General features: G+C 52.2%; 2 protein-coding genes across 5 annotated transcripts in view; both read right to left on the reverse strand.

Moving 5' to 3' along the window:
• Nucleotides 1–337: 337 nt before the first annotated feature.
• Nucleotides 338–13,103, reverse strand: LOC137305220 (vesicle-trafficking protein SEC22b-like). The gene is made up of 5 exons (XM_067974061.1): nt 12,879–13,103; nt 7,199–7,308; nt 4,558–4,718; nt 1,667–1,813; nt 338–620 (listed from the first exon to the last, which is right to left on the reverse strand). Exons 1-5 carry the CDS (start codon nt 12,951–12,953, stop codon nt 472–474), a joined length of 642 nt encoding a protein of 213 aa, XP_067830162.1. The 5' UTR covers nt 12,954–13,103; the 3' UTR covers nt 338–471.
• Nucleotides 13,104–19,997: 6,894 nt separating this feature from the next.
• LOC137305221 (cyclic nucleotide-gated channel beta-1-like) overlaps nt 19,998–24,756 on the reverse strand; it is a 41,344-nt gene continuing 36,585 nt past the window's right edge. For all 4 annotated transcript variants that reach the window (XM_067974063.1, XM_067974062.1, XM_067974064.1 and 1 more), the window contains one exon: nt 19,998–23,958. In XM_067974063.1, the coding sequence (XP_067830164.1) occupies nt 23,722–23,958 (237 nt within the window). In that variant the 3' untranslated portion in view covers nt 19,998–23,721. The remainder of the gene's footprint in view (nt 23,959–24,756) is intronic.

Raw genomic sequence — 24,756 nt, forward strand, 5'->3', positions numbered from 1 at the left:
ATGCTGTACCTGCCCTGGGAGTGTTTGATGGGACAGTGCAGAGGGAGCTTTACTCTGTATCTAACCCATGCTGTACCTGCCCTGGGAGTGTTTGATGGGACAGTGTGGAGGGAGCTTTACTCTGTATCTAACCCGTGCTGTACCTGCCCTGGGAGTGTTTGATGGGACAGTGTAGAGGGAGCTTTACTCTGTATCTAACCCGTGCTGTACCTACCCTGGGAGTGTTTGATGCCAACACTGGCTGTCATGAAATCTGACCTGTTCCGTTCCCCAGCTCTGACTCCCTTCACCTTGATGATCACAGAAAGTGCCCACAAAAGACGATTACCCAGGAGCGTATGGTAGAGTCACTTTTACATTGTCGGTAGACAGTACAGTTTGTTAGTGTTCCAGAACATTCCTGGTCGAGGTCCATGCTACTTGTTTCTCGAGTTGCCGCTGTGCTTGCTCGTCCACCTCAGGCGACGATGATCACAACCACCAGAAGTAAAGTATCAGCACGAAGACACAAATGCCGGTGGCCGCTACCTTGGTGAAGCGGGACCTGGAATTAAGGTCTTTGGCGTCCAGCTGGTATTTCTTGGACAGGCTGGACAGGTTGCTCGCTTTGGTGTTCAAGGCTGAAGAGAGAGGAGGTTAGAATGGGAGAGCGTTCGAAAACCTCCCTGGGCCCCCCAGTCGGCAAAACTCAACGCGGTCAACGGTGCGGTCAACGGTGGCATCACCGACGGTCCTCGGTAGAGGGCAAAGGTCAGGTGGAGGGGGAAGGAAGAGGCGGCCGAGAGTAACCCAGTGCCGGTTTAGAGGCAAGGAGCCAGGAACGGGGCCCGGGATCAGGCACGGGGAACCGGGGATGGAGAATGGGATCTAGGCACCAGGAAGGGAGCCCCAAGATCAGACGCGAAGACCCGGGGACGGGACGGGACGGAAGCCGGGAACAGGTATGAGGAATCTGGGATGGAGCCTGGGATCAGGCACGAGAAGCTGGGGATGTACTGAGGAATATCAGAACAGAGCGTGGGGAAGAGACGGAGGGCAGCATCGGACAGGATGGATCAGGGATTCGGTGCGCTGTACATTATCGAGGGAGCGCGGTTCTCCACGCACGTTATGGGGGTGGGGGGGCGGTGAGTGAGGAACGGGGAGCACAGGGCGGCCTGCTAACTGGAGAACAGCACAGATACAAAGAACCAAAATATCACATTGGGGAAGGGAGGGAGGAGACACTGAAGAAACATTCGATGTACAGAGCCTCGGGGCTGGCCACTTTTCCCCAGTTCAACCCGTCTTCCCCGTCTCACCTCCCCACCCATTCCCCTTAAGTTCAGTCAGCATACAGCACAGAAAGAGGCCATTCGGCCCATTGTGCCTGTACCGGCTCTTTGAAAGAGCGATCCAATTAGTCCCACTCCCCCGCTCTTGCCCCATAAACCCTCCAAATTTGTTCCTTTCCAAATATTTATCCAATTCCCTTTCGAAAGTTACTATTGAATCTGCTTCCACCGCCCTTTCAGGCAGTGAATTCCAGATCATAACAACTCGCTGCGTAAAATAAATTCTCCTCGTCTCCGCTCGCTGGTCGGTTATCTTAAACCCGTGACCTCTGGTTACCGACCCTCCTGCCAGTGGAAACGGTTTCCCCCTCATGTACTCGGTGGTGACTCACCGGACAATGTCTCCCCTCGCTGAAGCACCTCCTCGATGTTGGTCACCATGATCTTCTGCACATCGTGAAGCTCGCTGTTGATGGATCCCAGTTTGCGCCGAGACCACGAGTCGCTGTAAGTCTTCTTCAGCTTCTGGATGTAGGTGTCTGCGAGGGGGCGAACAAAAAAGGAGGCTGGTGAGGGCCCACAGGAGGACAAGGGGTGCCCGCCATTGGCCGAGGGTTCTTGGGGGGGGGTGGGAAGAACACGACGGGGCCTGTCCGCGAATGTGTGCCTCGGCCAGCCGGGCGGACAGGGAGGTTAGCAACTCAGGTCAGTGGATAACAGGCCCCCCACCCCACCGCTGGGAGGGACGGTACTGAGGCACACGTGAACCAGTCAGTCCCAGGTTTGATCCTTGGGCTCGTGCATTCGTTGATCTCACCAAGGTGTCATAGTCGGGCCTCAGTGGCCCACGAGTTTTTTTGGGGGGGGGGGGGGGGGGGGAGGTCAGTTAAATCAGCCAGTTCCTGTTCCTGGTCGCTGGTCGTGACTCTTTCCTCCCCCCCACCCCCCTTCCTGGAAAGTACACCTTTGTGAATACTGGTTGGGGAGGATCGTCAGGCTTGACGGTGATGCTGCTCACAGTCGAACAGCCTACTGAGACTTGAGGTCTGAAACTCCCGTGCCATCGAGGGGGGGCTTCTAAAGAGCTAAGTCGGGCTGGGCCCTAACTGGGGGTTGAACCCGGTTCTGCCAGGTCTCCGTCTTTTCCCCCGCCACGAGCGGAGAAATTCTGACAGCACTTCGAGCAAGCGCGTCCCTCCGGGCCACGTGCCGATATCGGAAGGATGAGGGATTGGCGCCAGATAATCCCAGCCCTTCCGCCTCCTTTGGCCTCTGTGCAAAGTACACCAGGGCACAAGGATAGCAGCATCGCCGGGGGGGGGCAGGGCCCACAACGTCGGCTTCTGCCAGAAAAAAAGGTGGCAGTGGAATAAATCATCTTCGACAAAAAGTCTCCGTTCCTCGGCCAGAAAGGACCACCCCTCCTATCCTCCCCACTCCCCCACCCCCCCCCCACCGCGGGGCAGACTCCCCATCGGAAATTGTCCCCTTTGTGCAAATGACTCCATTCGCAGGATCAAGACTGGGGCATCGGGCATCTGGGAATTTGAAGGGCCGAATGGCCTCCTCTCGCTCCTGTTTTCTATGTTTCTCTATGTATCGAGGCAGCAAAGAATGGCAGATTTGGGGGGGGGGGGGGGGGGAAAGAGGTGCTGGAATCGCCACCCTGTACAAGAGTCACGGCTTTCAGGAGACGAGGGGAGGCGGCTCCAGCTTAGGTGGTCAGTGGGCTCAGCGGGTAGCTCTCCCGTCTCGGAGTCAGGAGCTCAGTGGGTTCGAGCCCCACTCCAGAGACTTGAGCCCAGAATCCAGGCCCACGCTCCCAGTGCAGCGCCGAGGGAGCGCTGCACTGTCGGAGGTGCCGTCTTTCGGGTGAGACGTTAAACCGAGGGCCCCGTCTGCCCCTCTCAGGCGGACGTAAAAGGTCCCACGGCCACTATTCAAAGAAGAGCAGGGGGAGGGGACCTCCCCCTGGTGTCCTGACCAATATTTATCCCTCAACCAAACAGATGATCTGGTCATTATCACACTGCTGTTTGTGGGATCTTGCTGTGCGCAAATTGGCTGCCCCGTTTCCCACATTACAACAGTGACTACACTTCATAAAGTAGTTCATTAGCTGTAAAGTGCTTTAGGACGTCCTGAGGTTGTGAAAGTAAATGGGAGTTCTTTAAATTGACACGGCAGTCGAGGAGTTAAGTTTACGTGTCACTGTAACCCAGCCATGAACTAAACTCAACCATTGTGTGGCTCGGAGACCAATTAACAAACAATCGGCACTGACGACGTTTCTTCCAGTGGCCCATCACCCAGGTAACCTGCCCCGTGAGGCTTTTCCTTGTGTTTACACACCGGCACCGGGGGGGAAAATCAAGTGACACCAACCCAACACGGCAAATACGATCAGAGCTCGGGTCCAATCGCCTCTCCCGACGATCTCCTTTCATCCCGAGCGAGACTTCATTCTTTGCAGAACTCTCTGCCCATCTCGCCCCCGACTCCCGCAGGGCCAAGCTCCCCCGCCACCTCATCCGAGCAGCCCTGTTTGCGTGTGAGCCGAGAGAGAGCGAGCGTTGGTCAGATATTCGACCATTGGGGGCATCACAGCGGAGCTTGATACTGTTCTCACCTGATGTGCGCGCACGCGCACATGCAGGGACACGTATGGACATGCAGGGGCACGCACACGCACACAGGGTTACGCGCAGACACATACACGCGGGATAGCAATCAGGAGTCAGAACCCTGCCTGAATTTCTCTAATCCAACGCCAATTATGACCGGACCTGGCCCAGGACCCAGAACCGGCCCGAGGCCCAACCCCAGTCCTGACCCCAGGCACCAGACCCGGCCCCGAACCCAGACCCCAGACCCCAGACCCGGCCCCAGGTAAGTGAGGGGTTATCTGCTTTAGATCCTCTCTGCGTTTGTACTAAACTTCCGAATGAGGCCAACTGTATTAGGCTGGCCATAATTTTCCAACATCCCTTTAAAATGAGACACTGCGGTGATTTAATCGTGGTGAACGATTAGCGCAGGTCAGCAGCGTTAAATCTTCGGGGCAGTCCGTTAAGTTACGGGAGACCGGAATTTAGATCACAGGTAACAGTCGAGAGAGGTGCGACTGCACTCTTGCACTGAATGCAAGTACCCCGATCCCGCGGGGGCCTGGCCGCACTCTGCCGGCATTGCTCGCCGGGAGCTCTCCGAGCCAATGCTGTTGTCGGACCAACACCTCGGCTCCACCTTCCTCCCCTGCCCCAAACCGTTTTCCCCGGCTTACCGAATTCAATGAAAACGTAGGGCCTGGAGACAGTTGCCACCTTCTTAATGTACAGCTCGCTAAACTCCGCCTGCAGGTCGTCCAGGAAGCAGTAGGCCATCTTCTTGGAGTAGTTGCCCTCGCACAGCACCAGGTAGCAGACGCCTCGGTCTATCAGGTAGCTGCCAGCGCACAGAAAGATCCCATTAATCCTCCATCAGCCACACAAAGGAGCTTAACGCCCAGAGACAGCCTGACGGTTTTCTTTTATGACCGTGAATCGGACACTGGGCCTGCCAGCTGACACCGTAATAAAGAGAGCTGGGAATCATCTTGGTTAGGTGGGGCAGGTTTGGGATAATCCGTTAGCCCGATCCTTTAACTCGAGGTGGTAAACTGACTCACACGGTGGTTATAGAAAGGGAAAGAGCTGGAAACGCTCGGCAGGTCAGGCAGCACCTGTGGAGAGAGAACCCGAGCTGGCCTTTCCGGTTAACGGCCTTTAGACCACAAGCGTTAATGAACTAATTCTCCGATCTGCCGGGGGTTTCCCGAGCTTTGATTTTATTTCCGATTCCCAGCACTGGGCGGTTTCACCCACTGGTACCGTCGTTAATGGCGATCCCAGTACCGACCTGGGGGGCACTCCCGGTCCGGGTGGGGTCAACACTGGCTATTATGGGATGGTGTTTCCGGGTGGATACGGGGTATTATGGGATGGAGCATGTGATTCAATACAGGGTATTATGGGATGGAGTTTCCGGGTGGATACGGGGTATTATGGGATGGAGCATGTGTTTCAATACTGGGTATTATGGGATGGAGTTTCCGGGTGGATACAGGGTATTATGGGATGGAGCTTGTGATTCAATACTGGGTATTATGGGATGGAGTTTCCGGGTGGATACAGGGTATTATGGGATGGAGCTTGTGATTCAATACGGGGTATTCTGGGATGGAGTTTATGGTTGAATACGGGGTATTATGGGATGGAGTTTATGGTTGAATACGGGGTATTATGGGATGGAGTTTATGGTTGAATACGGGGTATTATGGGATGGAGTTTATGGTTGAATACGGGGTATTATGGGATGGAGTTTATGGTTGAATACGGGGTATTATGGGATGGAGTTTATGGTTGAATACGGGGTATTATGGGATGGAGTTTATGGTTGAATACGGGGTATTATGGGATGGAGTTTCCAGGTGGATACGGGGTATTATGGGTCTGACCAAAGCCTTCTATAGCACTGGGCCTATCCCTAAGCAGTGAACTGGATGGAGCCACTCCTTGATACCCCATCACCTGTCACACAGGAGCAGCTCATTGTTACAAAGAGCCAAAATGCTGGATCGCCACCCAGTGGGAGGCAATAAGTTATTGAATTTAAAAATGACTGCTGAATTATTGGGGTTGCCAACCCATTCCCTGAATTGAGGAGTGCTCTCCCGGGCACTGGTGCTGGCAACCTGGGAGAAAAGCAGAACTTTACACCTGTGCATCTCAAACAGACTCTAGGGATAGGGAAAGACAGGCTGGCTCTCACCCAACGGATCTCCTCCCTCCTGTACCCCAACTCACCCCTCAAATCTCGACCCTCTTATACCCCAACTCACCCCTCAAATCTCGACCCTCCTGTACCCCAACTCACCCCTCAAATCTCGTCCCTCCTATACCCCAACTCACCCCTCAAATCTCCTCCCTCCTGTACCCCAACTCACCCCTCAAATCTCGACCCTCCTGTACCCCAACTCACCCCTCAAATCTCCTCCCTCCTGTACCCTATCTCACCCCTCAAATCTCCTCCCTCCTGTACCCCAACTCACCCCTCAAATCTCGACCCTCCTGTACCCCAACTCACCCCTCAAATCTCGACCCTCCTATACCCCAACTCACCCCTCAAATCTCCTCCCTCCTGTACCCCAACTCACCCCTCAAATCTCCTCCCTCCTATACCCCAACTCACCCCTCAAATCTCCTCCCTCCTGTACCCCAACTCACCCCTCAAATCTCCTCCCTCCTATACCCCAACTCACCCCTCAAATCTCCTCCCTCCTGTACCCCAACTCACCCCTCAAATCTCCTCCCTCCTGTACCCCAACTCACCCCTCAAATCTCCTCCCTCCTATACCCCAACTCACCCCTCAAATCTCCTCCCTCCTGTACCCCAACTCACCCCTCAAATCTCCTCCCTCCTGTACCCCAACTCACCCTTCAAATCTCCTCCCTCCTGTACCCTAACTCACGCCTCAAATCTCCTCCCTCCTATACCCCAACTCACCCCTCAAATCTCGACCCTCCTGTACCCCAACTCACCCCTCAAATCTCGTCCCTCCTGTACCCCAACTCACCCCTCAAATCTCCTCCCTCCTATACCCCAACTCACCCCTCAAATCTCGACCCTCCTGTACCCTAACTCACCCCTCAAATCTCCTCCCTCCTATACCCTAACTCACCCCTCAAATCTCCTCCCTCCTGTACCCTACCTCACCCATTCAAGCTCTTCCCTTCAGTACATTAATTTACCCAAAGCTCCTTTAAAAGGAGTCACTGATGGCCAGCAGCATCAGAGGATTGAGAGGGACATTCAAACATTCACACTGCCAGCAAACCCAGATCGGATATCGGACAGAATCGATAAACTGGATCAGCGTCACGTACTGGAACATCAGCGATCCCGTCTCCAGAGTGCAGCGTGTCGGAGAATGTTCAGTCAACTTCCGGAAAAGCTGCTTGGCCTGGTTTTGATACTCCTGTAGATTCCGACCGGACTGTAACAAACAACATCACTCTGAACACATACAGGAAGAAAGGTTCTGCAGTGAGACAGCACATTGACCTAATGGGGCGGCTTTCCAAAAATATATTGTCCTTATGTAGCAGTGATTTTAAAACATTCTCATTTATCTAACCCAGCGTCAGTGTAAAGTACACTCAGGGCAGGTACAGCACGGGATAGATACAGAGTAAAGCTCCCTCTACACTGTCCCGTCAAACACTCCCAGGACAGGTACAGCACGGGTTAGATACAGAGTAAAGCTCCCTCTACACTGTCCCGTCAAACACTCCCAGGGCAGGTACAGCACGGGTTAGATACAGAGTAAAGCTCCCTCTACACTGTCCCGTCAAACACTCTCAGGGCAGGTACAGCACGGGTTAGATACAGAGTAAAGCTCCCTCTACACTGTCCCGTCAAACACTCCCAGGGCAGGTACAGCACGGGTTAGATACAGAGTAAAGCTCCCTCTACACTGTCCCATCAAACATTCCCAGGGCAGGTACAGCACGGGTTAGATACAGAATAAAGCTCCCTCTACACTGTCCCATCAAACACTCCCCCCTCAAACACTCCCAGGGCAGGTACAGCACGGGTTACATACAGAGTAAAGCTCCCTCTACACTGTCCCATCAAACACTCCCAGGGCAGGTACAGCACGGGTTAGATTAGATTCCAGCCTGTAACTCACTCCCAGATATCCATTATTCTCGATCATCTCTTGCTGTGATCAGTGTGTGACAGTGGTGATATAATAGGCTCTCGCAATGCTCAATCAATGCCATTTCAGCTCTGCCTTAAACTGTCTCTAGTACACTGTTCATTTTTATTGCGATTTTAATCTGTTTCAACACAGAAAAAGCCCGTGCCAGCATGACAGAGTAACAGGCCGTTTGCTGACTCTCTGCTCAGATCGATAATCTGATCGCCCTTTGCTCTCTCGGTCGATGGGGGTTTTTTTTTTAAAAACTCTCACACCAATTGAAAGGCCAAAGCCTATAACGCAGGACGCGTCAAGATTGGGAAAGAGTGTGGGAGAAGACGTGTAACATCTTGTAAGTCTTGCGTCAGTGGCCCCAAGCTTGAACGTTAAAGGCCAACAACCACTTGCATTTATATAGCGCCTTTAATGTAGCAAAACATCCCAAGGCGCTTCACAGGAGTGTTTTTAGACAATTTGACACCGAGCCACAAAGAGATAATCGGGCAGGGACAGGGGTCGGTTTTAAGGAGGGTCTTAAAAGGAGGAGAGAGAGGTAGAGAGGCTTAGGTTCTGGGCGGAGGGGAAAACTGGGAGAGGTGAGGATTGGCATTCCGAGGTGCTGGGTGACCAAGGCGGTTTTGTGGGAATCAATAAGTTAATGTTGGGTTTGACTCAGTGAGAAAGCGGATAGAGTGTGAAGCCTCCATCTGTGGAGGGAGAGGAGAGAGAGGGCCAGCATTGTTAATACTAAAATAGCAAGAGATTGAAAGGCGGTGTTTGGCAAGATAGAGGCTGGAGGCGATGGAGTTCTCTTGCTCGTTCTGGAGCATGAAAAGAACTTGCAATCGCAGATATAATTATATTGTATAATCCAACATCTTACTGTGCTGAAAATGCCTGGCACACAAGCCTTATGAAAAGTGAGATAGATGTTCATTGGGTGCAGATATGGCCACCCCCCCCACAACTCCCTTATCCCCACCTTGCACCCCACTAACCTCCATATTTGCCTGGCCATCTTCCATACAATCCCTCCCCCACCGGTGGGAGTGGTCCCTCCATGAGACCCTTGCTCATTCTTCCAAACACTTTGACCTCCAGCTGCCCTCCTCTCACATCTGGAGATGGAACATCTGCCCATTTAGCTCCTCTCACACCACAGTCCAGGGCCCCAACCACGTGAGACTGCAACTTACCTGCCCCCCGACACCCCTCTCCTCTAACCTAGTGTGTTCTAGAAGCTGCTCGTAGGGACGGTCAAACGCAGACTAGGCAACTACTTCTCTGAACATCTCCGTGGAGTTGCCAACTCTGACTGGGCGCATTCCTGGAGGTTTTGTCCTTTGACCTCTTACCCCACCCAGCAAACAGCCTCATTCCTCCTTCTCCAGTATTTCCACAACAAATAAACAAAAGCGTTAAAGGGAAAAAATTGTGTTTTTTTTTAAAAGTGATTTTTCTCCCTGGGATTTTGCTCGTGGCAGTGTCCAGGAGATCAATCTTTCAGTCCTGGGAGACTCCAGGACAATCCTGGAGGGCGGGCGGCCCTATCTCCGTTCCGTCTGACCCTAACCAGTGTGACTCGAGTCACTTTGAGGCCCTCGTTTGTCTCCTGCACCCTTCCAATGAAGCTCAATACCGAGAACAGCAGCCCAGATTTTCCTGGTGACCTACCCTCCACTGTAATGGCACCACGTACAGCGCAAAGAGGGGGAAATCACGGAGTAGGTGACTCGCACTGTTAGTTAGACCACTGGGCCATGCGCTCAGCTCCGCTGTTACACGCCACCAAAAAACAGTTAGAAGGCAATCATCAAACTCCGCCCCTGATTAAAATTAATGCCGATCGCAATTTTTCCTGCATTTAAGCCGGTTTTCACACCGCTGCAACTTAGACTGAAAATTAATGGCACTGGTGTGATTTATTGGCTTTAAATGCATTTTCTGGTTTGTATTTAAATGACGTGCTAATATGGTTGCTGATCAGGACATGTTCTTAAACAGTTTCACGTCAATAAAAATGTATTATTAACAACTCTTTTCTTCTGTACTTTTTTAAAACTATGTTCCGACACACTGTTTAATCAAACACTGGTACAAATATTATGGACTAGATGGTGTAGCAAAACCTAGAACAAAGAACATCAGTCCCTACAGACACAAAGTTGAAGGACTCTCTCAGGACACTGGGCCCCAGCTCTTCCCCTGCATTTGGATTAAAATATTCCGTATCTGCATGAAATGTTAATGGACCTGTAAATCTAGTGTTTAAAATGTTAAACAGGAGTCGGAGAAACTATTTCCTCTGATGGGGGGGGGGGGGGGGAAATCAAGAACAAGGGGGCACAATCTTAAAATTAGAGCTAGGCCCTTCAGGGGTGAAATCAGGAAGCAGTTTTTCACACAAAGGGGAGTGGAAATCTGGAACTCTCTCCCCCAAAAGGCTGGGGGTCAATTGGAGCTTTCAAGACTGAGATCGATAGATTTTTGTTGGGTAAGGGTATCGAGGGATGTGGAGCAAAGGCGGGTAAATGGAGTTGGGGTGCAGATCAGCCATGATCTAACTGGATGGCAGAGCAGGCTTGAGGGGCTGAATGGCCTCCTCCTGCTCCTATCTCATCTGGGCACTCTGCAGCTCCCTGGTGCAAACACTGACTTTAGTAACTGTGCACCTTCACTATATCCTCCCATTCTCTGCACAGCAGTGGGTGCGTGTGACGTGGGGGTGGGGGAAGGGTCTGCCAGTGTCTCGGCGGGAGGGCCGGGGAGCCAGCATATTGACCTTTGGGTCGGAGACACTACGTCAGAGCAGGGGATTGTCAGAGGGGCCTGAGCCCGTGCTGTGGGTCGGCTCTTTCCCTCTTCTCGTGACTGGAGCATCCACCATGTTTCACTTGTATTTTCTGGAATCTAATCGAGGGGTTCAGATGGTTTATATATAGAATAATGGATACCTGGGAGTGAGTTACAGACTGGAATCTAATCGAGGGGTTCAGATAGTTTATATATAGAATAATGGATACCTGGGAGTGAGTTACAGTCTGGAATCTAATCGAGGGGTTCAGATGGTTTATATATAGAATAATGGATACCTGGGAGTGAGTTACAGACTGGAATCTAATCGAGGGGTTCAGATGGTTTATATATAGAATAATGGATACCTGGGAGTGAGTTACAGACTGGAATCTAATCGAGGGGTTCAGATGGTTTATATACAGAATAATGGATACCTGGGAGTGAGTTACAGACTGGAATCTAATCGAGGGGTTCAGATGGTTTATATATAGAATAACAGATACCTGGGAGTGAGTTACAGACTGGAATCTAATCGAGGGGTTCAGATGGTTTATATACAGAATAATGGATACCTGGGAGTGAGTTACAGACTGGAATCTAATCGAGGGGTTCAGATGGTTTATATATAGAATAACGGATACCTGGGAGTGAGTTACAGACTGGAATCTAATAGAGGGGTTCAGATGGTTTATATATAGAATAATAGATACCCGGGACACAGTTGAAGAGAGAATCTAAACAACAATTATAGTCATCGTCTCAGCTCTAAGAAGTGATCACCACTTCAAATCCATCCTAAATATCTTTTTTTGCGGGTAGAAGATACGGTACAATTTAACAAGAGCTTTAATATATTATCTGCTGGCAGCCGATGTCACAATAGCCACCAATCAGTGCCCTGACAGGTACCACGTCCCTCACTTTAGGATCAATACTCTCACTGCAATCATTGCCGAACCGTAGCGATTTCCCCCCCACGAATGACTCAGTGGCCGTAATATTCAGAGACCACCCCCCTCCCCCCAGGCATCCGCAGGGCCCCTGACACAGCAGGCAACTTCCTGGGAAATTCCAAGTGGCGCTGGCAATAACACCAGTGGATGCAAACTCACAGCCAGTGCGGCCATGATTTTCCACTAAGCCACTCACCGTACGGGAGGTCCTGTCGGTCGTGAGGGGGGGGGGGAAATCACGGGGGAGGGGTCACAAGGTGCTCCACCCAACATGTTTGCAGTGTGTTTTGTTGCAGGTGATTCCCAGGTGCAGCGACAGTTCTCCTAAAACCAGGAGGGCGCGCACCCTGCCTGATCGGGAGCGAGTCCAAGTCTCAAGACTGGAGCACAAAATCCATGCCGTTAAACCGAGGCCCTGTCTGCCCTCTCGGGATTCGAATAAGAGCAGGGGATTTCTCCCCCCCGCCCTGGTGCCCTGGCCGATATTTATCCCTCAACCAACATCGCAAACAGATTGTCTGGCCGCTGCTGTTTGTGGGATCTTGCTGTGCGCAAATTGGCTGGCTGCTTTTCCCCACAGTGACCGCACTTCAAAAAGTACTTCATCGGCTGTAAGGCACTTTGGGGTGACCTGAGGCCGTGAAAGGCGCTATATAAATGCAAGTCCCTTCTGTCTATAATTCGCTAACCCAGAGGCGATTGCCAGGCTTGGGTGACGGTTTGAGCATAACTGAGAGAGAGAGAGAGACCCACCCAAATCTCCCAGGTGGCACAGGATGGCATAATCCTGGCAACACGACGCCAGTCACATTACCACTCCCTCCCCTCCCCTTATATGGAGATATCCGGAAATTAACAAGGCAACTGACATGAACAAGGCACAGAATGGGAACTGGGGACAGGCTACAGCAGAAGCCAAATCCTGCAAAAGGTCTAAAAGTAATTTAAATTGTGTTTTTAACCGAGCGCCCAAGTGTTTGTTCAGTAAATACCTGCTCCAATGCACAAATATCACACAACACACAGAGAGAGAGGGGGGGTCTGTCTGTCTGTCTGTCTGTATCTGTGTCTGTTTCTCCCTCTCTCTCTCTGCCTTTGCAGTTTCCTCTTTACCTGCTCGTTCTCTTGCATGGAGGCTGCGAGGGGCAGCCCGTCCGCCACCCGGGCGATCATGGTCATCAGGATCATCTCTGCAAAGGGAAAGGGAAGGGAGGGGAGGGGAGGGGGGAAATAAAAATTAAAAGGTGCACCGAGCCCGGGCGTTACAACCTGCAAAGCCCGGCATCTGGGACCGCTTTTGAGTGACGTGGCTCATTCCGCCAGACTGCGCCGCGTCAGCGCAGGGCAAGGCTGACAGCCAGCCAGATTAAAGGGGCCAGGCATGTCGGCCAAACTCTCCCCAGCCTGACACTCTTAAAGGCACGCCGCCCCTTTAATTTAACCTGTGCTCCTTTAAATTGCAAATCCTGTGGTTTAATAATTACCGTCTGCCACATACACCATCTGTGAAATTGTTTATTAAAGGTGCACATACTTTTATGACTCCGCACCCCTCCAAAGGGACCGTCTCTCCTGCCCGGTCTCCCATTTCCATCCTCCGCGAAGTTAAACTCTGACTCGCACCAAGTCCCGTTCACCCATCACCCTCTTGTGCCTCGATGACCCACGTTGGCTCCCGGTCCAGGAACGCCTCAGTTTTAAAATTCTCCACGTTGTTTTCAAATCCCGTCGTGGCCTCGCCCCCCCTCCTCCCGATCTCCGCGACCTCCTCCAGCCCTACAACCCTCCGAGATCTCTGCGCTCCTCCAATTCTGGCCTCTTGCGCGTCCCCGATTTTCATCGTCCCACCGTTGGCGGCCGTGCCTTCAGCCGCCTGGGCCCTGAGCTCTGGAATTCCCTCCCCAAACCTCTCCGCCTCTCTCTCTCCTCCTTTAAGATGCTCCTTAAAACCTACAATTGTGACCTCACCTGTCCTAATATCTCCTTAAGTAGCTCGGTGTCAAATTTTGTTTGACAATCGCTCCTGTGACGAGCTCAGGACGTTTTATTTTAATAAAGGCGTCAGCTGATGTACTTCCATTGGAATCAGTGGCACTGCCTCACCAACCATCACCACCTGCTCCGATACCTTTTTATTTATTCATTCTCGAGATGTGGGTGTCGCTGGCAAGGCTGGCATTTATTGCCCGTCGTCCCCAGTTGCCCTGTTGATGATGGGCCTCCTCTTTGAACTGCTGCAGTCCTTGTGCTGATGGTACTCCCATGGTGGTGTTAGGCCTGAAATTCACTGATGTATCACACAGCCTGCCACGAATGGAGCATTTTAACATATTGTATTTAATAACAAAATGGGAGTAACTTTAGGGCATTGTGTTATGCAAAAGATATTTAATGTAAAATTTATCTTCCGTGGACTCAGAGGTCAACTGGATAACCTCTGAACCCCTCGATTAGATTCCAGTCTGTAACTCACTCCCGGGTATCCATTATTCTATATATAAACCATCTGAACCTCTCGATTAGATTCCAGTCTGTAACTCACTCCCAGGTATCCATTATTCTATATATAAACCATCTGAACCCCTCGATTAGATTCCAGTCTGTAACTCACTCCCGGGTATCCATTATTCTATATATAAACCATCTGAACCCCTCGATTAGATTCCAGTCTGTAACTCACTCCCAGGTATCCATTATTCTATATATAAACCATCTGAACCCCTCGATTAGATTCCAGTCTGTAACTCACTCCCGGGTATCCATTATTCTATATATAAACCATCTGAACCTCTCGATTAGATTCCAGTCTGTAACTCACTCCGAGGTATTCATTGTTATACTCTCTCTCTCTTTCTCTCTCTATGTCTTGCTCTCGGTCTCTCTTTTTCTCTTGATCTCTCGCTCTCTGTCTCACTCTATCTCTTGCCCTCTTTCTCCCTCGCTCTCACTCTCTCGCTGTCTCCCTCGCTCTCACTCTCTCGCTGTCTCTCTCACTCTCTCACGCTCTCTCTGTCTCTTTATCTATGTATAAAAACCATTTAATGGACCTCTGTCATTCTCAGCTTTAACCTACAATTTGAAAAATCCAATGAAGCTGTTCCAAGTCCAACTGAAATCATTGATTCACTTTTGTTGAATTATTGTTTGCTCACCACCTTGACAAATGGGATAACAGAACAATTTATCCTGTTTTAAAGGAAGAGATGTGAGAGAAGACTCCCAGATCACGGCTGCATCCTTGCAGGCAGGTGGTGAGTGTTCCATCCTGGCTTGACTCTTGTAGATGTTGTAGAGGCTTTAAGGGGTCAAGAGGTGTGTCACTCAGCCTCTGCCCTGCTCTTGTAGCCACTGTGTTGACATAGCTGGTCCAGTTAGACTTCTGGTCAATGGCGACTCACCATTGATGTTGATGGTGGGGACGCAGCGATGATGTTGCTTTTGAAGGTTAAAGGGCGATGGCCAGGCTTTCTCTTGTTCGGGGTGGTCATTGCCTGGCACTTATGCGGCGCCAATGTTAACTGTCGCTTGTCGGCCCACGTCTGGATGTTGTCTAAGTCCTGCTCTAGACTGGCGTGGAGTATTCCATTACTGGAGGAGTCATGACTGGAGCTGAACACTGTGCAATCATCAGCAAACAGACTCATTGCTGACCTTATGAGGGAGGGAAGGTCATTGATGAAGCAGCTGAAGATAGTTGGGCCTAGGACGCTGCCCTGAGGAACTCTTGCAGCGATATCCTGGGCCTGCGATGACTGGCCTCCAACAACCACAACCATCTTCCTTGGTGGCAGGTTTGACTGCAGCCGTTGGAGGACCTTTCTACTCCCCCTTTCACCTCAGTTTTACTATGGTGCCACACCCAGTCCAATGTTCCCTTGCTATTGAGGGCAGCCACTCTCACCTCTCATCTGACATTCAGCTCTTGCGTCCATGTCTGGCTCAAGGCTGTGATGAGATCTGGAGCTGAGTGATTGTGGAAGAACCTGAGCTGAGTGTCGGTGAACGGATTATTGGTGACTATGTGTCATTGATGCCTTCTAAAACTTTGCTGATGATTGGGAGGAGGCTGATAGGATGGTAATTGGCCAGGTTAGATTTATCCTAGATTCTTGATCTGTTGATTTCCATGGACTGGGGTCTCTCAGTCCCTCCCTCAGGGAGATATCTGTACACTGACTGGGGTCTCTCAGTCCCTCCCTCAGGGAGATATCTGTACACTGACCGGGGTCTCTCAGTCCCTCCCTCAGGGAGATATCTGTACACGGACTGGGGTCTCTCAGTCCCTCCCTCAGGGAGATATCTGTACACGGACTGGGGTCTCTCAGTCCCTCCCTCAGGGAGATATCTGTACACTGACCGGGGTCTCTCAGTCCCTCCCTCAGGGAGATATCTGTACACGGACTGGGGTCTCTCAATCCCTCCCTCAGGGAGATATCTGTACACTGACCGGGGTCTCTCAATCCCTCCCTCAGGGAGATATCTGTACACTGACCGGGGTCTCTCAGTCCCTCCCTCAGGGAGATATCTGTACACGGACTGGGGTCTCTCAGTCCCTCCCTCAGGGAGATATCTGTACACTGACCGGGGTCTCTCAGTCCCTCCCTCAGGGAGATATCTGTACACGGACTGGGGTCTCTCAGTCCCTCTCCCAGGGAGATATCTGTACACTGACCGGAGTCTCTCAGTCCCTCTCCCAGGGAGATATCTGTACACTGATGGGGGTCTCTCAGTCCCTCCCTCAAGGAGATATCTGTACACTGACGGGGGTCTCTCAGTCCTTCCCTCAGGGAGATATCTGTACACTGACCGGGGTCTCTCAGTCCCTCCCTCAGGGAGATATCTGTACACTGACCGGGGTCTCTCAGTCCCTCTCTCTCAGGGAGATATCTGTACACTGACCGGGGTCTCTCAGTCCCTCTCTCGGGGAGATATCTGTACACTGACCGGGGTCTCTCAGTCCCTCCCTCGGGGAGATATCTGTACACTGACCGGGGTCTCTCAGTCCCTCCCTCGGGGAGATATCTGTACACTGACTGGGGTCTCTCAGTCCCTCTCCCAGGGAGATATCTGTACACTGACTGGGGTCTCTCAGTCCCTCCCTCAGGGAGATATCTGTACACTGACTGGGGTCTCTCAGTCCCTCTCCCAGGGAGATATCTGTACACTGACTGGGGTCTCTCAGCCCCTCCCTCAGGGAGATATCTGTACACTGACCGGGGTCTCTCAGTCCCTCCCTCAGGGAGATATCTGTACACTGACCGGGGTCTCTCTGTCCCTCTCTCGGGGAGATATCTGTACACTGACTGGGGTCTCTCAGCCCCTCTCTCGGGGAGATATCTGTACACTGACCGGGGTCTCTCAGTTCCTCCCTCAGGGAGATATCTGTACACTGACTGGGGTCTCTCAGTCCCTCTCTCGGGGAGATATCTGTACACTGACCGGGGTCTCTCAGTTCCTCCCTCAGGGAGATATCTGTACACTGACTGGGGTCTCTCAGTCCCTCTCCCAGGGAGATATCTGTACACTGACTGGTGTCTCTCAGTCCCTCCCTCAGGGAGATATCTGTACACTGACTGGGGTCTCTCAGCCCCTCCTTCAGGGAGATATCTGTACACTGACTGGGGTCTCTCAGTCCCTCCCTTAGGGAGACATCTGTACACTGACCGGGGTCTCTCAGTCCCTCCCTCGGGGAGATATCTGTACACTGACCGGGGTCTCTCAGTCCCTCTCTCGGGGAGATATCTGTACACTGACTGGAGTCTCTCAGTCCCCCCCTCAGGGAGATATCTGTACACTGACTGGGGTCTCTCAGTCCCTCCCTCACTGAAATATCCACACACTGACTGGGGTCTCTCAGTCCCTCCCTCAGGGAGATATCTGTACACTGACCGGGGTCTCTCAGTCCCTCCCTCAGGGAGATATCTGTACACTGACTGGGGTCTCTCAGTCCCTCTCTCGGGGAGATATCTGCACACTGACTGGAGTCTCTCAGTCCCTCCCTCAGGGAGATATCTGTACACTGACCGGGGACTCTCAGTCCCTCCCTCGGGGAGATATCTGTACACTGACCGGAGTCTCTCAGTCCCTCCCTCAGGGAGATATCTGTATACTGACCGGGATCTCTCAGTCCCTCTCTCGGGGAGATATCTGTACACTGACTGGGGTCTCTCAGTCCCTCCCTCACTGAAATATCCACACACTGACTGGGGTCTCTCAGTCCCTCTCTCTCAGGGAGATATCTGTACACTGACCGGGGTCTCTCAGTCCCTCCCTCAGGGAGATATCTGTACACTGACTGGGGTCTCTCAGTCCCTCCCTCAGGGAGATATCTGTACACTGACTGGGGTCTCTCAGTCCCTCCCTCAGGGAGATATCTGTACACTGACTGGGGTCTCTCAGTCCCTCTCTCGGGGAGATATCTGTACACTGACCGGGGTCTCTCAGTCCCTCTCGCGGGGAGATATCTGTACACTGACCGGGGTCTCTCAGTCCCTCCCTCACGGAGATATCTGTACACTGACTGGGGTCTCTCAGTCCCTCCCTCAGGGAGATATCTGTACACTGACCGGGGTCTCTCAGTCCCTCCCTCAGGGAGATATCTGTACACTGACCGGGGTCTCTCAGTTCCTCCCTCAGGGAGATATCTGTACACTGACCGGGGTCTCTCAGTTCCTCCCTCAGGGAGATATCTGTACACTGACCGGGGTCTCTCAGTTCCTCCCTCAGGGAGATATCTGTACACTGACTGGGGTCTCTCAGTCCCTCTCTCGGGGAGATATCTGTACACTGACCGGGGTCTCTCAGTCCCTCTCTCGGGGAGATATCTGTACACTGACCGGGGTCTCTCAGTCCCTCCCTCAGGGAGATATCTGTACACTGACCGGGGTCTCTCAGTCCCTCCCTCAGGGAGATATCTGTACACTGACCGGGGTCTCTCAGTCCCTCCCTCAGGGAGATATCTGTACACTGACCGGGGTCTCTCAGTCCCTCCCTCAGGGAGATATCTGTACACTGACTGGGGTCTCTCAGTCCCTCCCTCAGGGAGATATCTGTACACTGACTGGGGTCTCTCAGTCCCTCCCTCAGGGAGATATCTGTACACTGACTGGGGTCTCTCAGTCCCTCCCTCAGGGAGATATCTGTACACTGACCGGGGTCTCTCAGTCCCTCCCTCAGGGAGATATCTGTACACTGACCGGGGTCTCTCAGTCCCTCCCTCAGGGAGATATCTGTACACTGACTGGGGTCTCTCAGTCCCTCCCTCAGGGAGATATCTGTACACTGACTGGGGTCTCTCAGTCCCTCCCTCAGGGAGATATCTGTACACTGACCGGGGTCTCTCAGTCCCTCCCTCAGGGAGATATCTGTACACTGACCGGGGTCTCTCAGTTCCTCCCTCAGGGAGATATCTGTACACTGACCGGAGTCTCTCAGTCCCCCCCTCAGGGAGATATCTGTACACGGACTGGGGTCTCTCAGTTCCTCCCTCAGGGAGATATCTGTACACTGACCGGAGTCTCTCCGTCCCTCCCTCAGGGAGATATCTGTACACGGACTGGGGTCTCTCAGTTCCTCCCTCAGGGAGATATCTGTACACTGACTGGGGTCTCTCAGTTCCTCCCTCAGGGAGATATCTATACACTGACTGGGGTCTCTCAGTCCCTCCCTCAGGGAGATATCTGTACACTGACCGGAGTCTCTCAGTCCCTCTCCCAGGGAGATATCTGTACACTGACTGGGGTCTCTCAGTCCCTCCCTCAGGGAGATATCTGTACACTGACCGGGGTCTCTCAGTTCCTCCCTCAGGGAGATATCTGTACACTGACCGGGGTCTCTCAGTTCCTCCCTCAGGGAGATATCTGTACACTGACCGGGGTCTCTCAGTCCCTCCCTCAGGGAGATATCTGTACACTGACCGGCGTCTCTCAGTCCCTCCCTCAGGGAGATATCTGTACACTGACTGGGGTCTCTCAGTGTGCGCTCAGATGAATGTTAATGATCCCATGGCACTATTTAAAGAAATGCAGGGAGTTCTCCCGGTGTCCTGGCCAACATTCTCCCCTCAACCAACACCACCAAAAGCAGATTGACTGGTCATTCTGCTCATCGCCGTTTATGGGATGTTGATGGTGTGAAATGACTGCCACACTCGCTGCAGTCTCTGCTGTTTACAGTGATTCAATCCCCAGAAGGCTTTAAGAAGTTTCAACAGTCGATGGAAAATACAAGTCATTTTTTTGTTATTTCTCTTGAAATTTATTTACAGGCAGCTAAAGACTTTATTTGCACCTTCACAAACCAAATTACAGCTCTGGGATTTCGTTCACTCTGCATCTCAGGATGGCGAATACCATGCTTAGATTGTTCTGATGCTTTCCTAAAATCCAGCAAAGTAACCAGGCAGGTTTTAAGATATATATTAAAGAAAACCAAGGTTAGGAAAGAAGGAAGAAGTTACATTTCTTTCGCTCCTCAGGACACCCCAAAGCATTTGTTTCTGTTCATTCTCAGGATGTGGGCAGCGCTGGCAAGGCCGGCATTTATTGCCCACCCCTTGTTGCCCCTTGAGAAGGTGGTGGTGGGCTCTCTTCTTGGACCGCCGCTGTTTTAATACAACTGAGTGGCTTTAGCTAGGCCAGGTCACAGGGCGTTTAAGAGTCAACCACGGGTTGGTGGGGGACTGGAGTCACATATAGGCCCAGAGTGGGTAAGGAAGGCAGGTGTGCCTGGCTAAAGTGAACCAGGTGGTTAATTTCTGACAACCTGTCAGCTTCACGCTCACTATTACTGATCTCACAGCCAAGGAGTTACTGTCCGAAGAGCAGCATTGTGTGGTTTAAGGCAAACTTGGTCACTTTGTTTGAGGGATAAATGTTGATCGAGACACTGGGAGATCTGCCCTGCTCTTTTACATCCTCCCTTCTAGTTCGTACCGGCTGGTTTGTCCCTGTTTGAATTTTGGAGGCCTGGAGGTTTGAGGAGGGCTCTCCCAGGTGCTGTTGTCCCATTGATGGGCCGATCCTAAATCAGTTAGTGTCAGCAACTCGAGGTGCGTGCAAATTTACAGGGCCATGGGGAAAGAGTGGGGGAATGGGATTAACTGGATGGCTCTTTCAAAGAGCCGCCACAGGCACGATGGGCCGAGTAGCCTCCTCCTGCACTGTACCCATTATGGGGACACGGATTTAAATATTACAGTCGTGGCTCAGAGTCTAGCTCGCTGGCCCCAGTGTCAGAAGGTCATGGGTTCATGTCCCAGAGACTTGAGAACATAATCCAGGCCGACACTCCCAGTGCAGTACTGAGGGAGTGCTGCACTGTCTGAGGTGCCGTCTTTTGGATGAGACATTAAACCGAGGCCCCGTCTGCCCCCTCAGGTGGATGTCAAAGATCCCACGGCCACTATTTCGAAGAAGAGCAGGGGGGAATTCTCCCCGGTATCCTGGGGCCAATATTTATGCCTCAACCAACATCACTAAAATCAGATGATCTGGTCATTTATCACATTGCTGTTTGTGGGATCTTGCTGTGCGCAAATTGGCTGCTGTGTTTCCTACATTACAACAGTGACTACACTTTGAAAGTACTTCATTGGCTGTAAAGCGCTCTGTGGTGTCCTGAGGTTGTGAAAGGCGCTATATAAATGCAAGTCTCTCTTCCTTTCTCTCTCTCTCTCCTCCTTTCTCTCTTTCTCTGTCCCTTTCACCATATGAGTGCACATAGGGAATGCTGGTCAGGAAATCCCAGGCCGGCAGCCCCTGATTTTCCATCCATTAATTTTAATGCATATCCCTGAGACGGCATGGTAAGCATCTAAGTGACTCACAGAAACACAAAGACCTAGAGCAGGTCAAAGGCTGGGTATTCTGCGGCGAGTGACTCACCTCCTGACTCCCCAAAGCCTTTCCACCATCGACAAGGCACAAGTCAGGAGTGTGATGGAATACTCTCCACTTGCCTGGATGAGTGCAGCTCCAACAACACTCAAGAAGCTCGACACCATCCAGGACAAAGCAGCCCGCTTGATTGGCACCCCATCCACCACCCTAAACATTCACTCCCTTCACCACTGGCGCACTGTGGCTGCAGTGTGTACCATCCACAGGATGCACTGCAGCAACTCGCCAAGGCTTCTTCAACAGCACCTCCCAAACCCGCGACCTCTACCACCTAGAAGGACAAGGGCAACAGGTACATGGGAACAACACCACCTGCATGTTCCCCTCCAAGTCACACACTATCCCGACTTGGAAATATATCGCCGTTCCTTCATCGTCGCTGGGTCAAAATCCTGGAATTCCCTTCCTAACAGCACTGTGGGAGAACCTTCACCACACGGACTGCAGCGGTTCAAGAAGGCGGCTCACCACCACCTTCTCAAGGGGTAATTAGGGATGGGCAATAAATGCCGGCCTCGCCCAGTGACGCCCAAGAATAAGTAATTAAAATTAAGTATAATTCCTGGTCCGTGCTGAGTTAGCTGATCACATCTGGACAGGTGTTGAGTTGATACATCTGGTATCAATCAGTGCCCTCGGGCTAAGGTGGAGGGTGGGCTGGAGCAGAAATTAGCCAGGGACCCCGCTCCTGTGACCCCTGCCCCACAGCTGGAGAGTGTGTGGTGGGTGACAGACTGGGCTGAGTCATGACTTAAATCCCCTGGCGACACTCAACGACAACAACCTGCATTTATATAGCGCCTTTAACGTAGTAAAACGTCCCAAGACGCTTCACGGGAGCGATTACCAGACAAAATTTGACAGCGAGCCACATAAGGAGATATCTGGACAGGTGGCCAAAAACTTAGTCAAACAGGTAGGTTTTAAGGAGCGTCTTAAAGGAGGAGAGGGAGGCGGAGAGGTTTAGGGAGGGAATTCCAGAGCTCGCCCTGAAGAATGGCCACATGGAGGGAGGGGGTTGGAGAACACCGGGTGACTATGGACCTGCACCATAGCGGGGGTTAGAGGAGGAGCCTGGGCGGGGGGAAGGGGGAAAGGGAGGAACTGAGGGGGAGGGAGGGGAACAGTTTTAACATTAACAGCTCCAAGTTAAATCAGGATAAAGGATCCACATCCTCGCACCCAAGATTGTCCCGATTCGATGCCAGGGCCACTTAACTTAAGCGACCTCCCCAACTTTGGCCAGGTAGGTGTTGGAGGTCCCAGATGGTACATTCTGGCCGTTACACTGGGATGTTGGCCCCGGAGGCTTTCAGCCCTGCTGTTTCCCAGATAACTTCATACCTCGTAAAGCAACTTGTTTCTTGACTTCCTGCTTCCCATCTCAAGCCCTCTCCATGAGGTGCATCTGGGAGGTCAGATAAACAACTTGCTTCTAGGTTAGTCACCACTCACTGAGAAGTTCATCGTGACGTTATCTCTGGAACCTTTTAGCGACGGGCTGCTGCCCCCACCACAAGCCTTCTGGGCACAGTTTAACCGACGCATCATCGAGTTAAATTAAGAACTGTTTCTCAGTCTGCACCCAGATACTAACAACGGAAAGGAACAGTCAGGACTGAGTGGCTTATCATCAAGGGACCTTCTTAATCGTCAGCTGCTTGAGTTGGAGTACTGGTTTACAGGGCTGTCTTTCCATTCATTCGCAGTAAGACCCAGGGATTTATATTGTGACTGAACTGGCAGGAGATGGAGGGTGAACGGAAAAGAGAGCAAAATAAAAAAGGGGAATTCAACGGGAGAGGTGGCACTGCAGTACGGCCCCTGAGCAGTCACCTTGTTAATGCCATCGAGATCCGGGTCAGGGGGCGGGGGTTAGAGTTCATCGCCTTGGCTTTTTCTCAGGTTTTCTCTGCAATATCCGAACAAAGTTTTCGCACGCCAGCCGCCTCGGACAGCCAATGGTTCCTTTTACTTTCGTCTGTCGCTTGCGTCCTTCGTCACGCTCCGTCCTCTCCTTCTTTCCTCCCGCCGCACCCGACCCCCGTCCCGGGCGTTTAACTGGAGTTGGCGCGTCTGTTGGACATGCCCTTCAGCAGGGGTGAGAAGATGGACTCCCGACGCTCCTCCCGGCCCCGCTCCGGGAGCGCCCGCTTTGGGGCCAGGCCCGGGGGCAGCGACGCTCGCTGCTCGTCCATCCGCCGTTCTTGCATCCGCTCCAGCAGGTCGAAGAACTCTTGGGAGCTGTAGGCGGGCGGGTGGCTGCGTTGGTCCTCAATCCGGGCGCTGGCGGACTGCCAGGGGGCAGAGGAGAGAGAGGAAACAACAATTGGTTACATAATTCCACCCTGGAGTTCACTCTAGATTAAGTCCCTCCGTCTCAATACAGTCCAGTGAAGCTCCCACTACAGAAGCTCGACACCGTCCAGGACAAAGCAGCCCGCTAGATTGGCACCCCATCCACCACCTTAAACATTCACTCCCTCCACCACCGGCGCACTGTGGCTGCAGTGTGTATCATCCACAGGATGCACTGCAGCAACTCGCCAAGGCTTCTTCAACAGGACCTCCCAAACCCGCGACCTCTACCACCTAGAAGGACAAGGGCAGCGGGAACATGTGAACAACACCACCTGCACGTTCCCCTCCAAGTCACACACCATCCCGACTTGGAAATATATCGGCCGTTCCTTCATTGTCGCTGGGTCAAAATCCTGGAACTCCCTTCCTAACAGCACTGTGGGAGAACCGTCACCACACGGACTGCAACGGTTCAAGAAGGCGGCTCACCACCACCTTCTCGAGGGCAATTAGGGATGGGCAATAAATGCCGGCCTCGCCAGCGACGCCCACATCCCATGTATGAATAAAATGAATTTGGATTTACCACAATGGTACCAGGGGTGAGGGACGACAGTTATGTGGATAGACTGGAGAAGCTGGGTTCATTCTCCTTCGAGCAGGTAAGGTCAAGGGGAGATTTGATAGAGGTGTTGAAGGTCATGAGGGGTTCTGATAGAGTCAGTAGGGAGAAACTGTTCCCCAGTAGCCCTCTGAGAACGCTGTGAATTGACCAGCACCCACACCCCGTC

This window comes from Heptranchias perlo, chromosome 39, assembly GCF_035084215.1.
Source record: "Heptranchias perlo isolate sHepPer1 chromosome 39, sHepPer1.hap1, whole genome shotgun sequence".
NCBI lineage: Eukaryota > Metazoa > Chordata > Chondrichthyes > Hexanchiformes > Hexanchidae > Heptranchias > Heptranchias perlo.

What these genes read in the sequence shown, in the direction of transcription:
- LOC137305220 (XM_067974061.1), bottom strand. Translation starts at nt 12,953, where the DNA reads ATGATCCTGATGACCATGATCGCCCGGGTGGCGGACGGGCTGCCCCTC. An exon ending in CTACGTTTTCATTGAATTCG is followed by an intron (nt 1,814 to 4,557) that starts GTAAGCCGGGGA and finishes GCCCCCTCGCAG; the next exon opens with ACACCTACATCCAGAAGCTG. An exon ending in GCGAGGGGAGACATTGTCCG is followed by an intron (nt 621 to 1,666) that starts GTGAGTCACCAC and finishes CTCTCTCTTCAG; the next exon opens with CCTTGAACACCAAAGCGAGC.